General features: G+C 38.9%; 1 protein-coding gene across 7 annotated transcripts in view; it reads left to right on the top strand.

Annotated features, from left to right (window-relative positions):
• PDE7B (phosphodiesterase 7B) overlaps positions 1–14,557 on the top strand; it is a 262,403-nt gene extending 247,846 nt beyond the window's left edge. For 5 of the 7 annotated variants that reach the window (XM_014573966.4, XM_075924239.2, XM_075924238.2 and 2 more), the window contains 4 exons: positions 187–331; positions 2,489–2,585; positions 5,212–5,292; positions 8,896–14,557. In XM_014573966.4, coding sequence (XP_014429452.1) covers positions 187–331; positions 2,489–2,585; positions 5,212–5,292; positions 8,896–9,113 — 541 coding nt within the window. In that variant the 3' untranslated portion in view covers positions 9,114–14,557. The other 2 variants (XM_075924237.2, XM_075924240.2) reach the window with 2 other exon arrangements.
• The last annotated feature ends 713 nt before the right edge of the window (positions 14,558–15,270 follow it).

The raw sequence follows: 15,270 nt of genomic DNA on the forward strand, positions 1-15,270 counted from the left end.
CAGATATCCCAGAGCCAGCTAAACTGCTGGTCTCCTACAAACTAGACCAATGAAGAGCAATTAAGTGGAATCCCTCTGCTAACTCAAGTCATGTAATACTAAGAAAGAAACAGGCTATGAAGTGATTTAAAAGCACTGATGTTCAACAATCCCATGTTCAAAAGGACTCATTTTTCTTGCTTACAGCCAGGATATTGAACAGCAGCTGGGCTCCCTCATCTTGGCAACAGACATCAATAGACAGAATGAGTTTTTGACCCAGTTGAAAGCTCACCTCGAAAATAAGGATCTGAGATTGGAGGATGCACAAGATAGACATTTTATGCTTCAGGTACTTTTTTTTTTTTTAATTGAAGTATGTTAGTTCAGTTTCGGGGTATCCATGATGCACCATCTTAATTGCTTTGAATAATGACAGCAGCAAAGCAAGCAAAAATGTACCTCCAATACTTCCCCATGTACCTGGTGTTATGTTGACTATAACAAATACAGCAAAGGATCAAGTGTTATTCACCATTTGATTTGCAGGCCACTTTGTCTCTTGCCACTTCTCTCTCCCCTGGACTATTTTCAACTGTCATGGCAACTGCTACTTCAGCAGAGAGTAGGAGGTTCAGTCTCACACCAGTCACTGACTGCCATTTTATAGAGGAGTTGCCAATAGATGTCCAAGCATTGGTCACTTTGTTGATGCTCCTAATCTCCAACTGCATGGAGCCAACCACTGAGGGGGCAGTAGATGCTTCTCTGTTTGGTTCTCCTCTGGATAATGTAAGAGCCAAATCTAATTTTTAAAAATCAATGGACTCAAATTGCTTCTTCCAGCCACAATGCAGTAGTTAATGGCATCTTCAGAACATTACATCCATTACATCACCTTCACTATCAAACTAAAGATAGCTGTATGCTGCGTGTTTATTTGTAGAAGTAACCCTACAAATAAACTGCTTGTCTGCTCCTAAATAACTTCTACCATGCCAAACACCTCAAGTTATTCTCATCAGTTAAAAACAAACTAATTGTTGCCAACTTAAAAAGTGTTTTGATGAAGTACTGCTATGATAGGGATAGGGAGCAGGGAAGGAATGATATTCAAGTCACCACTCCTTCAGTAGAGTAATATATGTCATAGCTTGCCTGTCTTGCCTCTTGAACAAAAATGGCTTATGCCTGGTTTCTGCGTGTACCAGATATGTTTAGGCAGTGATTTATAACTGTGCTTCACAGCAGATCAGGAAAAAATGAGGGTGCAAAATGCAGCCTGTGCCACAGTGGAGAAGACATGAAAAACTAGTGCTCTTTCCTGGGAAAACTCATACTTGTGAACGAGGGAGGAGGCTCCCTTTTAAGGTCTGTTGGCTTAATCTGACCAGTCTCAACATTATTTATAAAACATACCTTAGTAGCTAACTTTTCATATCCATTTTACAGATGGGGAAACTGAGGCTCAGATAACCTAAGTGATTTTTCTCATGGTCACAAAGTAAGTTGGTGTCCATCCAGATTTAGAATGCCGGTCTCTTGATTTTTAGTCCCATTTCTAATTGATTAGAGCCCACATGGCCTACCAAATAAGTTGCACCCTTTCTCTGTTTATTTTCTATGAAGGAGTTAATGACTTTTACTGCAGGTGAAATCTGCTATCCCCTATGCCTTTGGCATCTACAGCAGCATTTTGCCCAATCTTTCATGAAGTCTAATAATAAACTCATCAAGTAGATACACTTTGTGCAGGAAGAAAGGACCTTGAAGACATTTTGCTTCATGGAGGCAAGACAGGCCAATTATTGCATATCTTACTCTTCCAAAGAAGCAGCAGCAGCAGTTTGATTACAATTTCTTCCCTTGCCAGTCCTACCCGGCTATACTGAAGTGAAGCACTTTCAAGTGGTAGCAAGGTGAAACCAAGTCAGAGGCAAACCAGAAGTTCCTGTGCTTAACTCAGTAAACAAAAACACAGCTGACCCATCTGAGCTGACATATATATATATATATATATACACACACACACACACACAAAACCCAAGCATAAACCCAAGCATAATCAAAGTGCTATGTAAGGTCACTCACTGAGACCATAAAGAAGTGATGCCCAAATAGTTTCACACTGTCTTGGCTCTTCGTGTCCTCGTTGATGGATGCCAAGGCAGGCAGGCTACAGAAGTCAGCATGAAGCTTTTGTTGGCTTGCCCACCACCCGTCATATCCAAGAGGCTCTGCACTCTTGGAATGTGTTGCTTCTCTCGTTCTCACTGCTATATAACGGGTCTCTGAATGAAGGTTTTGTTTCAGGTTTGAATAAATGCTGTTTCCTGAAGCAGCACATCTGGGCAAGGCTCAGTTTCTATAATGTATTCTTGAATCTACCTTGGCAGCAAGCTTGCAGGGCCCAGCAGTTTCACAGCACCACCGAGTGCAATAAATTCACTGCTGAGCGGTCACTAGCTAATAATTTCTTCTCCCCATCACTACTCTCCTTTATTTTCAGATCGCACTGAAGTGTGCTGACATTTGCAATCCTTGCCGGCTCTGGGAGATGAGCAAACAGTGGAGTGAAAGGGTCTGTGAGGAATTCTACCGGCAAGGTCAGCCCTCTGACATACTGAATTCTCCTTTCACTTTGTTCTTTTAGACACTTACTGTAACAAGCATGAAACTGGCTAATCTCAAGTGGTGTTTGCTCTGCAAACGGCTACGCAATTCCCCGGCCTCTGAAATCTCCCACAAAAATTGGATGTTGATCAGAAAATATGGTCCTCTTTTGCATAAGGTTGGTAATGAGGGGCAAGAGGAAGAATTGAAATAGACGAGAAGCAGGTGTTTCTTTGACCTGATGCCCCCCTGTAAGACTGTCAGTGAAGATGGTTCTGCTGTGCACTGGACCTTTCATTAGCTGTATAAAATCTGAATCCCCTTTAAATACTATCTGGTCACTGGTGAAAAGTCTCAGAGGGGTAGCTGTATTACTCTCTATCTGAAAAAACAACAAGGAGTCCTGTGGCACCTTAGGGCACATCTACACAGCAAGGCAAAAGTCGAATTGAGCTATGCAACTATGAAGTAGAAATAGCTTAATTTGACTTTTGGCGCTGTCTACACAGCAGGAAGTTGAAGGAACACACTTCCTTCAACTTCCCTTACTCCTCGTGAAATGAGGGTTACAGGAGTCAGAGTAAAAAGTCTTCCAGCTCAACATTATTTTGTAATAATGGCTTGCTGTGTAGACGCTAGGGATGTTAAATTGCAGGTAATCAGCTAATGGAGTAGTTGATGGAAATTCCATCGACTGCTCAATTAGTCAATAAGGGGGGGAAACTACAGAGCTGCAGGGGGGTTAGTTCCTGGCCTGGAAGCTAATCCTGCTATGCTCTGCCTTTTAAATGTATTAAGAACCACTAGGGCTCTTAAAAGCAAAGGCACAGCTGGTGGGACCAGGAGCAAGCTGAGAATCATCTGAATCCCCCCTCATGTCAATCCCCAGCTATGCCGTTACCTCTCCTGTCCCCCTCTCCTCCCAAGACAGTGCTGGATGGAACTGACTTAAGCTAGCTCCCCACAGTACTGGCTCCTGCTCCCTCCCCCTTGCTGCCTCTCTCTGATAGAGGCAGCAAGCAGGGGGGAGTGACTAGTCGAGTCACGGCTCAACTACCAATAAGCATGTGCTTATCAAGTAGTCGCCTTGTCACTTACATTGCTAGACACACGTTCTATGTTATTTTGGAATAATGTCAGTAGACATACCCTTAAGGACTAACATATTTATTAGGGCATAAGCTTTCGTGGGTAAAACTCACTTCATCAGTTGACTTAGGATTTACTTCCACTCCAGTGCATGAAAGGGTATGCCCCAATAAATCTGTTAGTCTCTAAGGTGCCACAAGACTCATAATTGTTTTTATCTGGTCATAGTTATCCTTTCTGACCTGAAACCCCCATGGTTATGTACTGCTCATAAATTACACATCTATCACTTTTGTTTTCTCTTGCTTTCCAAAATGTAACTACAGTTCCAGAGTGTTACACTTGCTTTTTCCTTCTCTTTTACTTACAGTTGCAGGAAAACTAGACATAGTCTGAACATACTTGCCATGAAGCCAAGTTCTAATGCAATTTAGAGGGGCAGAGTAGGTGAGCCAAAGCTTTTAGACCTAATTGTAAACATTTGCTAACGCTTGCTGAGAGCAAAGCTAAACATGGCTTTTAACATGGTAACGACTTACCACTTGGCTCAATTTGCACAGGCCAAGCCAGATTGTGCTACAACACAGAGAGGATGTAGTAGAGTTTAATCACTGTTAAATCCTATTTGTAACAATAACAACAGAGCCTAAAGAAAAGGGTAAAGATGGTAGAAGAGCAAACAGAGTGCTCTAGAGTACTGAATTTATTGAAATTTCATCTCTACACAACAAATTTAAACCAGGACTGAGCCAAATTGTCAGCAATAGCTGGCCTTTATAGGCAGTTTCACTCCAGGGTAGTCACATGGTGGTAGAAATAGCCAAGCCCCATCCATATTCATGATTATACTACTGCTAGCATTGCTCCAGCTATACCATTACCTGAAAATAAATATACAACTTTCTAGTGTAGCTGCACCTTTCAACTGAGTTAAAGAGGCAAGCATCTAAGAGCAGATTTTCAAAGCTTTCCTATTTGTGTAAGAAAAGCTATATTATAAAGAAGAGAGTCTTGTAGTATGTTCCAAAAGTGTTCAGATTTTAGGTTCCTCTAATATCCTCTCATAGTTTAGTCAATAGCCAAGTCCCCTCTATTGACAGCAATCTTTCTCCACATCTCAAACTTCATCCTGGATTTTCTTACTTGTGTTGTCCCAGAGCGTTACAGCTGTCATGGCAGGTCATGGATGGAGATACCTCCTTCTCTGACTTCTGCGAACCAGAGGATCAGCTTACTTAATTTCCCATGACATCTTAAATTGTTGGTTTTAATTGTTTAAGCATTTATAACAGGACCTAGTATCTAACTGTAGATTCTATATGAAAGTGATCTGTATGATCATATTCAGATTTTCAGACTCTCCTTAAAACGGTCATGTCCACCTGGGCAGCCAATGAAGGTGAAATGTAAGAATTAATACAGATTTCAATTTTCCTAGGATTTGCTCTTCCATCCATACTATAAGGAATAAAAGATCATATTCAATATTGCCAAGTGGCAAAAATATTGTTCTCCTTTCTTTTTCGATAGGTGATCTGGAACAAAAATTTGAATTGGAAATAAGCCCTCTGTGTAATCAGCAGAAGGACTCCATACCTAGTATACAAATTGGTAAGCTTAACTTTTCATGCTTTTGTCTCTTTCTCCTCCTGCCTCCACTCCCGAAGGTGCAACACAAGTTAAGCAAAAGACACATCTATAGTTTTATCCTTCCCCCGCCTCCAAAAACACGCTATAATTCTAGGAGTAACATAAAATGAAAATAAAACCAATTTGCCAAGCAGGCCAGATTTACCAAGAGCAAAGCTGAGTGAAGCAGTAATGTAAACGAGAGGAGTGACACAATGGCAGCACCTGAGAATGAATGATTCTCAAAGACAAGTTCAGACAGTTAGCATGGTCCCCTAGCGGAATATGCCACTTGTTTGCTGTGATAAGGTTGGCTATATAAGTACTAAGTGAGGTAAAGAGTTCCATGAAACCTTTTTAGTGCCTTGCAGTTAAAATAACTCAATCCTGCTTCCCATTCTGACCTCCCAAAAAAATCCCCTCTGAACATTCAATCCAGTACTCCTGCTGCAATGGGCATGTAATCGAGTCAGCAAGCCAGAGAGAGATGGTTCTTACGAATTCTGAATCAATCTTTCATTGTTTTCCATGAATTTTCCTGAGTCCTGATTTCCCCCCTTTTCTTCTTCCTCCAATATAGCCATCAGCTCGATCGGACCAGACAGACCAATACCATTGTTGCAAATGGTGTCTGGTCCATCTGGGTCCAGTCAAGTTGGCAACCCTATACTCCAAGTTCTCACATGGCAATCATGCTCCTCCAAGGGGAGTAACAGGGGGACCACAGGAGAATCCATTCAAAAGTAACACAGGCTTTCCTTCCCTAACAAGAACTGGTTGCTGCCTCCATAGTCCTCCCATCCCAGAAAGTGGGATGAAGATTAAGATCAGGCACTGTTTGTAGGCCACCCAGCAGCCCAATGGTTTATTTTTACTCAGTGTTTTCAAAATACACCTAATATCAGACCATATGCATGACTAGGCAGTTGTATAACCTTTCAAATACTGTACCAAACATTCACCATTGAAAAATTATTTAAAACTTGTTCGCACCTTCTCCCTCACTCCAAACCACTAAACCAAATTTAAATTTGTAAATAATTTTATAATTGTAAATAATTGATGGTTTTGAGTCTCCCTTTGTAATTGCTTGGAGTTGGGCAACTCTGATTCATTCTACTACTGAGATCAAGTTCATCTTAGCTGGTATGAAACTTGGAATAATCTTTTCCTAAAGAGCAGCAGCATTAGTAACAGATTTCACAAAGAGTGAAGTTGAAACAGACCTTTCTAAATTATGAGATTCTCATGAGGAAAACAAATAAGTATGTCAGCACTGGCTAAATAAGGCAATACTAGAAAAACCAAGGGATATTCAATTCTTCACATTGGGTTCAGTCAATATGCGTCATAGCACCCACTGGTTTTCAGCAGGCACTGACGCACAGAAATGATTTTTAGTGGTCCTGGCTATTTCCCGATGTACATATCGGAAGTTATTACCTTCATGAGGTTGGGATTATATATTAATGGCAACATTCAGGCATATAGGTTTGCTTGTCCAAAATAGTGTTTCCCTTAGAGTGGTTTTCTCTTACCATATGTGTGAGTGGCAGTCAAGCCACCAGATGCTAGAAAACAAGGGACAAGGAGTCAGAAAATCCAGATTCTAACTGTAGATTTGAGACACGTTTTCTGACCTTTGACCTTCTTGGGCTTCAGTTTCCCTATTTGTAAGGCAAGGATAACCATAACTATTCACGTGTGTGCTATGAGAAGTAATAGATATCTGAAGCTGTTTGGAGTCAGATGCCAGGTTCTAACTACCTTTATTTTTCTTATTTCAGTGAAACTTAGAGCCTTTTTTAGAGACTGTGATTTCTTCTCAGATTTGTGAAAAAAATACATAAGCAAAAAGCTCAAATATATACACATATATAGTTTATTAAATTATATATAAATTTACATTCCAGAATATTACCTACTGTGAAAATTAGTAAATATATTACCTACTGTGAAAATTAGTCAATATAACAGAAGAGCAAAAAGGGATATATTTGTAATCTTTACTCCATCAGCATTACTTCACACAATATGGTTGTTTTACCTTTTTTCTCAGCTAAGACTGAACAGCAATATAGCAAGCTATACAGTGATAGCAGGGCCTCGTTAGAACATTAAGACTTGATTAGTGATGTGTAATACTTCTGAATTGTAGTAAAAACGGTGTTTTGTAAAAGTAAATTACTCATCTCTGGAGAACAGAGTATATTTTATGATGCATTCTGCTTGCATTGTGTTGTCTCATTTATTTACAAAAGTCTTTTAATCTGTAGTGAATCTCCCAGTCAACAGTGCACATATATAAACATTTTGCATACTGCATTATTACACAAACAGTGTTTCAGGCGTAAACTAAGGTTCTGCTTTTAGTTAACACACTTTTGAGAGCAAACTGCAATCATAGCCTTAATTTGTTTTTGGTTCCATCATAAGTGATTTTGATCATGTAAAAATATTAAATACTCCTCAGCTGGAGATATAATTAAAATATTCACTATGCTTGTGCACACTGTGCTACTATAGCTGCTGCAGGGTGAAAAATGATGTGAATGATGGAACCCCTCCCTCTATCAATGGCTTAGAAGAGTGATATTCTCCCAACATTCAGAGTCATAGCCTCCTATCCTGGTATGCACACTGCTATACCCAAAAAGACCATTCTGTAAGCTTTTAAACTAATGTGTGTTACTAGAGCCACAGCCTCTAACTAAACAGAGGACCAAACATTAATTGTGCTGCTGCAGCTCTTTCCCAATAATAGCCTAAATTAATTTCTGAGTTGGGGATTTGCACGTGGATTAAAGCTTTGTAAATAACTCCATTAATGTACAGCTCAGAACTAGACCATAGAAGTCATGATTCACATAGTATATACAAATTCAAGTAAAGTGAAACCTCTTTTGAGCAACCATTCAAGAGCAGAATAAAAGTCAGCTGTTTAAAAGAAGTCTAATTTCGGTAGAATAGACTTGTACACAGTAAGTGCGAGAGTCTTTTTGAGAGATTTCAGAACAGGAGATTAAGAACATTAGACCATCCATACTGGGATCGAAGATCCATCGAGCCCAGTATGATGTCTTACAACAGTGGCCAATGTCAGGTGTCCCAGAGGGAATGAACAGAACAGATATAATCAGCAATTGATCCTCCGCTGTCACTCGTCCCCAGCTTCTGACAAAAAGAGGCTAGGGACACCATTCCTGGCCAATAGCTATTGATGAATCTATCCTCCATTAATTTCTTTTTTGAACCATGTTAAAGTCCTGATCTTCACAACATCCTCTGGCAAGGAGTTCCACGGGTTGACTGTGCATTGTGTGAAGATTGCTTTAAAAGACTGCTATGTTATACAGACTTAAGTTATTATAAACACATAGCCAGCCAACCTGACTTTGCAATAGTCCTAGAGGAAAAAAATATTCCATAACTCTCAGTTTAAGAGTCTGAACAAGGGGATTATTTGTTACTTGTTTCTAGGGTTCTGTGACTTTTTTCAGTGCACATTATATACCCAAAATTCAGGGAAAGGCATTTGGTGGATGATACGGATTCTTACATGTCTTCTCTCATGTGTTTCCCCAGGTTTCATGACCTACATTGTAGAGCCACTCTTTGAGGAATGGGCCAGGTTTACAGGAGACACTCCCCTTTCTGAAAATATGCTAAGCCATCTCAGGAGGAACAAGGCCAAGTGGAGGAGTTTTCTCCACAAGCAACACAGCAGTAGCAGGAGCAATGACCACTCAGGTCAAGTGACTGAAAATGAAGAGCAGACTTTAAATGAAGGTGACATCCCATAGTGCCAGTTTTGACTCTTTCTTATAGTACTGCTGTCTCCTCTTTGCTAGTCACAAAAGTAAGCCACATCGTCAGGAGCTGCAAAGCCATCATCAACAATGCAGAAAGGGAAGAAAAAAGGAAGCAGAAGCTATAAGGGCCCTGATGAATAAACCCATCTACTTCTGGGTTTCAAATTTGAGCTCCTTTGAATTCACTTCCTCTTCTTCCTTACACTTCTACATATATCTGAAGCCATTCATCACTTCTGATCACTGACTGCTTGAATAAGGAACTCTGTTCACGAGTGATGAAGCTGGGCCAGTAAGTGGCTACCAACTGACTGGAAAGGATTAGAGAGAAAGCATGGGAGAGAAAGAAGTGCTCTTGCCAACATATTTCATTCACCTTGGCTCATATTGTGACAGGTAGCTGTATATAGGCCCAGAGCACCATACATAGTTTTCAGTCTGGCAGCTGGACTGCGCATTAAATTACCAGCATCTTTGGAACTCAGAGGACATTGGCTGAGTGAGAGTGCACAGAGGAGAGAATCTCATTATTTTAATAATTAAAAAACCTTTTTAACTTTTGTATGCTGTGCACTAGACAACAGATCTAGAGAACTTGGACTGAAGTTACTCATGTACACACAGCTCAAGCCTCATTTGGTTAATCATTTTTATGCCACTTTAGATAAGAAAGGAACATCTTCTCACTGCAGGGAACAGTGGTTCCTAGCAAACGAAAGGGAAGATGTTGTACAGCCTAAACCTTTGTGACATTACCAGATCTTTCTGATGACTCTGTTTCAATTACATGTTTATATCCATGTGTACATTTTCTGTAAATACAAAGCGCTACTGATTTCCATGCCAAAATACTGAAGTATTGTGGGATTGCTACCTGTATAAACAATGGCACTGTGAACAGAATACTGTTAGTTTTAATACAAGAGAAAGCATTTGTAAATATGGTATAGAATTTATTAATACACTATTGTTTGCAGGTAAAGGCCTTAACTTTTAGCATCCTTCACTGCTAGCTGTCCAAATCATATCATACCTGAACTACCTTTCCATTTTCAGCCTTCCAGCAGAGGTTCTAAAAGAATGAAACCTGTCAGGGCATTTTCTGAAAACTTCACATTCATTCCAAACGAACTCATATCGTTTATTCCATGGCATAGTACATGGTCTAATCAGATGCTTCACAAAGCCTGAAGATATATAGTTTTTAAAATAAACCACAGCAATAGTACACGTTTTGCAGTTCTAACTGGTAAACATATATTCATGAGTTTTAATTTTTATTAAGTAACAGGGAGGTCTACAATGCCAAACTCATCCATGTGAGGTTTGGATGCTGGTTTTAATCTAGGCATTCTGGCAGTTCTAGAGTCTATTTGCTTTCTCAAATGATGCAGACCAGAAATTTCACTTTTTATTTATTTATTTTTTAGTTTTTACATACATTTTTAGATATTTTCTCCTATCTTAATAAAAATACTTTACCCGGCTTTAATCATTTTAAAATCTCACTGAATGAAGAAAAATACTGCATAGCCAATTTAGTAAGTTCCTGATTAATTATTACAGGCAACAGTTTTGTGGCACTTTGCCTTCCTAGCTTCCAATATTTTTTGAAAGACATGCATTGAAACCTACACCATAAACATCGTCTGTTGGGCATTCATTGGAACCCATTCCTTCAGTTCCTCCAGGCAGATGGGACTTCTACCTAGGGAAATCTCTCATGTTATTGTTTGGTTTTAATGTGTTATTCTGAGAGCTAGGGGAATGCTTTTACATAACTATTTTTCTACTCAAAATTGTGTCAATCTTAAGTTTTCTGTTAGAAAATTGTCTTCCTTTTCCATATGGTACAATCATATTAGATGGTGTGATTGCCTGGGCGAGAGAGCAACATTAGACAACATGGTCTCTATAAATTTAGTATTTACTATTTGAACAAGATATGTTTACTCAGTGAAAAGTAATAAGGGATATTTTAATTATAAAAAGGATTAATAATGTTAGAAGTAAATTTTTCATACTCATAACAGATCCAATAAATTAAGAGTATGATCTTAGTATTGCTAAAGAAGAAGGCTATGCATATAAAGAGTAATATATGTGTAGAATCAATTGTTGAAGAAGGGAACTGAAGCACATAGTAAAGGTGAAATTTAGATAACACATGAAGCATGTTGGATCAGATAGCATGGCCCTCTCCTGGGCGTGGCAGTAGATAATGGACAATGAGAACATTTTTCTTCCTGGAACCTTCCAAGCAGGACACACATCACATTTTGCTATATGACCTTCTTATAGTGCCTGCAATTCAGAGAATTGCCTAGTAGTGGAATAAGGGTATGTTCCCTTCCAAAACATGTCACCTTTTCAACCACTGCATCGTCTGATCAAAACCAATGCCCCTTCTATTGTTTGTCTATACAATAAACAGTACTACTACTTTCTTTTAGGGGCCTATTTTTCCTCCTGACATTCCATAGGTTTGGAATAAGTCAGGACACAGAGCCATTGATGGATAAACAGCACTTTAGTATATAGGCAGGTTTTTAAAATTTCTCCAGAAGTGGGGGGAACATGCCTTTTCCCTTTTAATTATAAATGTAAACCTCTCTCGAGTTAGCGTAGAAGAATATTTTTAAAGCTATTCTATAGTTTTAAATGGAACAAGTCTATTCAATATTGTATGTTCCCAGCTGTTCTATTGCTCGGTGCTAGCAGAGATAGTCAGATCATTGTGGCATTTTATACCTTAATTGCTGTTCTGAGGAGTTGGCAGAAAATAGGTTCAGGGCAGATCTTTCCACAGTTAGACATCTTCTGTGATGTCTACAGTACAATCTGGACTTTTGTAACTAAGATCTGTTACTCATGTCAACCTTTATAAAGTTCCTATTTTATACTCAAAAAGCTGCTAAGAAAAAATGAGGATTTTCTTTTCATGAATCTGAAAAGCAAACACCTGAAAAGTTGCAAACAATAACCTTTACAAGTGAAACAATATTTGAAAGAAATTCAGGCTGGCTTCAGCATCTACTTAAATGATAGGTAAGTCAAAAGAATTACACTAGGCATGGTCTACACAAGCCAGTTTGCCTCAGGTGCTCCAGACCAGTTCACATCAAAAGAGGGCTGTGAAATGAGTCCTGGGGAAAAGTGCCTGCCAATCAGACAGTTTGGAGCTCTGTGTTGAAAAGCAGAAATTCTGGGTGAGTGCCACGATTTATCTTCCCCATGGAAGATGTTTGACTGCATTTAAAGCACTCTGTTCAACACCATGAGCAATTAAATACACACTGTTGATTCATGTGATAAATATTGTCTTGTTTAGAGCACAAAAATACTAGTAAAAACCCAGGCTGGGAATAGAGCAATAGAATGGAAAGGTAGGGAAAACTTTAAACACTTGCACAGAGGAGGAGAATATGGATTTTTGTCCAATTAGCTGCATTTGACACTTTATAGAAGACCTATGTAAATGAACTCTTACTTCTAAGAGCTCTCTCTCTACACAGCTCAAGTTCAAAAGTTTTCCAGCTGAGTTTGCTTTTTAGAAGCATATGCTGAAGAAAGCACACACAAAAAATACAAAAGGTTGATGAGCTCTCAAGCATACTGTTACACAAAAAATAGACATCACTTATCTTGGTTAAAAGCCAAATTTGTTTTCTTAAACATTATGTACTGTTGTGGCTGTGAATGCTGTAATTAGAAATTAATTAAATCAGGGAAAATAGTGTTATTGGACTATTAGCCTTGATTTAATAAAATGTATAAGCCTGTGTTTTTGCTCTATCAGAGACATAACTAGCAGCAGAGGATCACCATTATACCACTAATGAAAGCAAAAGGAAAGCAATACAGAAGCAAACATGAGAGAGAGAGACTGTGACGGGTCACTGTTTTAACCTAAGACATTCTTCATATTTTAGACAAAACAAATGTAATAAAAGCAAATAAGTTACAGTAGCAGCCAAAGGACTCATTAGCAAAACACAAGAAAGTAGGCCACAGTGCACAACATGGCTAGACTTAGAATCCATGTTATCAGCACAGCAGAGTTGGTGACTGGACAAAAATGACAGGAGCTGGCTTTCCAGCTGATTTACTATGAATTGTGGAGCACCTCCAGGCTTCAGATAAAACATGATTTAGACGAAGGAGACAGCCTACAAATGAGCACTAAAAAGGTAATAACATAAGATTCTCAAGCTCCGAAACACAGCAAGATTGGTCAGCATTCTCATGTATCAGAACAAAAGGACAGAATGTGAGTTAAACAAGCTAGGACTGTACTGCACAGCATTCTTCAAACAACATCTACACTAAATAATTACCAAGCAAGGTTCAAACCAACCAAAATGGAGCCTATTTGATTTCAGACAGCAAGTGGAATAGATGACTGACTAGCTCTTTAATTTATATGATTGTTTCAATTTGTGCAATTTATTAAATCTATACTGTTAGAGTGTATGACAGAAATTCTACGTACACCATTAGCCAGCACATTAAATAAAATGGATCATCTTTCACATTGCATCTCAGAGACTCCACTAGTCCTTAAAGTTAGTAGAATCCACAGTCTAAGACAGATAAAACCAAGGAAAAAGCCCAACAGCTACAGTGGGAACACTGATACCAGTCACTGCTGAACACAACACAACACAAGCTGTCAGTCAGCATACAAATCACAATTTATTTCCCACTTCTAGCCAGTCTGTGTCACTGAACTGAGTTGGATACAAGATGGCCCTTTTTTCCTGACCTATGTCACAGAAGATCACTATTTGTAATTCATTCGTAATTATGCAGAAAGGTTAGCTTTTTGTTAATTTTGTTTTTCCAGTAGAAGACTACATCTGAAATAACCAACCATTCAAACACAAAAAAAGAGAGAGAGAGAGAGAGAGAGAGAGAGAGAGAGAGAGAGAGAGAGAGAGAGGGGCGCAAGCTGTACTGCAAGACTGTACATTTAACCTTCCCATTGGTGCAAACAATCATTTATTGCTATAATCCATCCTATATTTTAGGTACACAAACTTTTACATGCAGAGCATAAAAAGTTTGACTTAGATGTACAGTATATTCCGTTAAATTTAAACACAAAATTGTATAGAAATGTCATGTTTATTGTAAAATGTTGTACATAGCCATACACATACCTAATACAACTATATGAGCCAAATCCTGGTGCAAGTGAAATCACCTTCCATTGACTTCAGTTGGACTAGGATTCTGCTCAGTTATGAAGTGTGTGCATGCTTCATGGGTAACAAGCTGAAAGGAAGTAACGGATTGTGTGAAAATGCTGTGACTGCTATGCAGTGATGCCAAGAATTAAACAAGAGACTTAACTGTATCTTTTTTTTTTTTAAACATACTGCTGTAAGTATTCATCATGTCAAAGGATGACAATAAAAAGACACTCAGAGTGATATGCAGCTGAAATTCATTGTGAAACATTTGCTTAGCACTTTCTTAAATTTTCTAATTTGACAGGGCAGTCAGAATTCTCCTCCCCATATCTCCAGCCAAGCTACCAATTATTTATACCTATGTGTTTCTGGGAAACACGATTACACAAATTCATCCCTAAAGTGACTCCATTTATGTAACCGGAGGTGCTCCAGGGAAAAATGTAGTCAATTGTTTCTTTGTCCTAAAGATGTAAAATGAGAAGTTTCATGCTGTCCAGAGTTATAAAAGCAATTAATAAAACGAGAGCTACAGAAGGGAGAAAAAAATACCTTGTGCTTCAGGGCTTAAACCGATAGCTGAACATTACAGTCTAAAATAAGACAAAACTGAGGAGGCAGATTATGCCACTTCTACCTACTGTGGCAGTTTTTATACCTTTCTCTGAAGCAATTGAGGCTACCCACAGTCAGAGGCTCCTGGACTAGATGGACCACGGGTTTGATCCAACAGGAAAGTTTTACGTTCCTAGGGTAAGGAAATGTGTCACTAACATGTATGGATTATTCCTGTAGCACAAGTGTTTGATTTCACAGATTCTTAAAATACACCAATAAATGTTAACTGGAGCATTCAGGTTGTACTTTTATAACCACAGCAGCTCCCTGCTGGGACTGGAGGACACATGCGCTCCTACAGCTTGAACAGCAGGGCCAAATTAAAAAAGGGGCTT

This window comes from Pelodiscus sinensis, chromosome 3 (assembly GCF_052426305.1).
Source record: "Pelodiscus sinensis isolate ZL-2025 chromosome 3, ASM5242630v1, whole genome shotgun sequence".
NCBI classification, from domain to species: Eukaryota; Metazoa; Chordata; order Testudines; family Trionychidae; genus Pelodiscus; species Pelodiscus sinensis.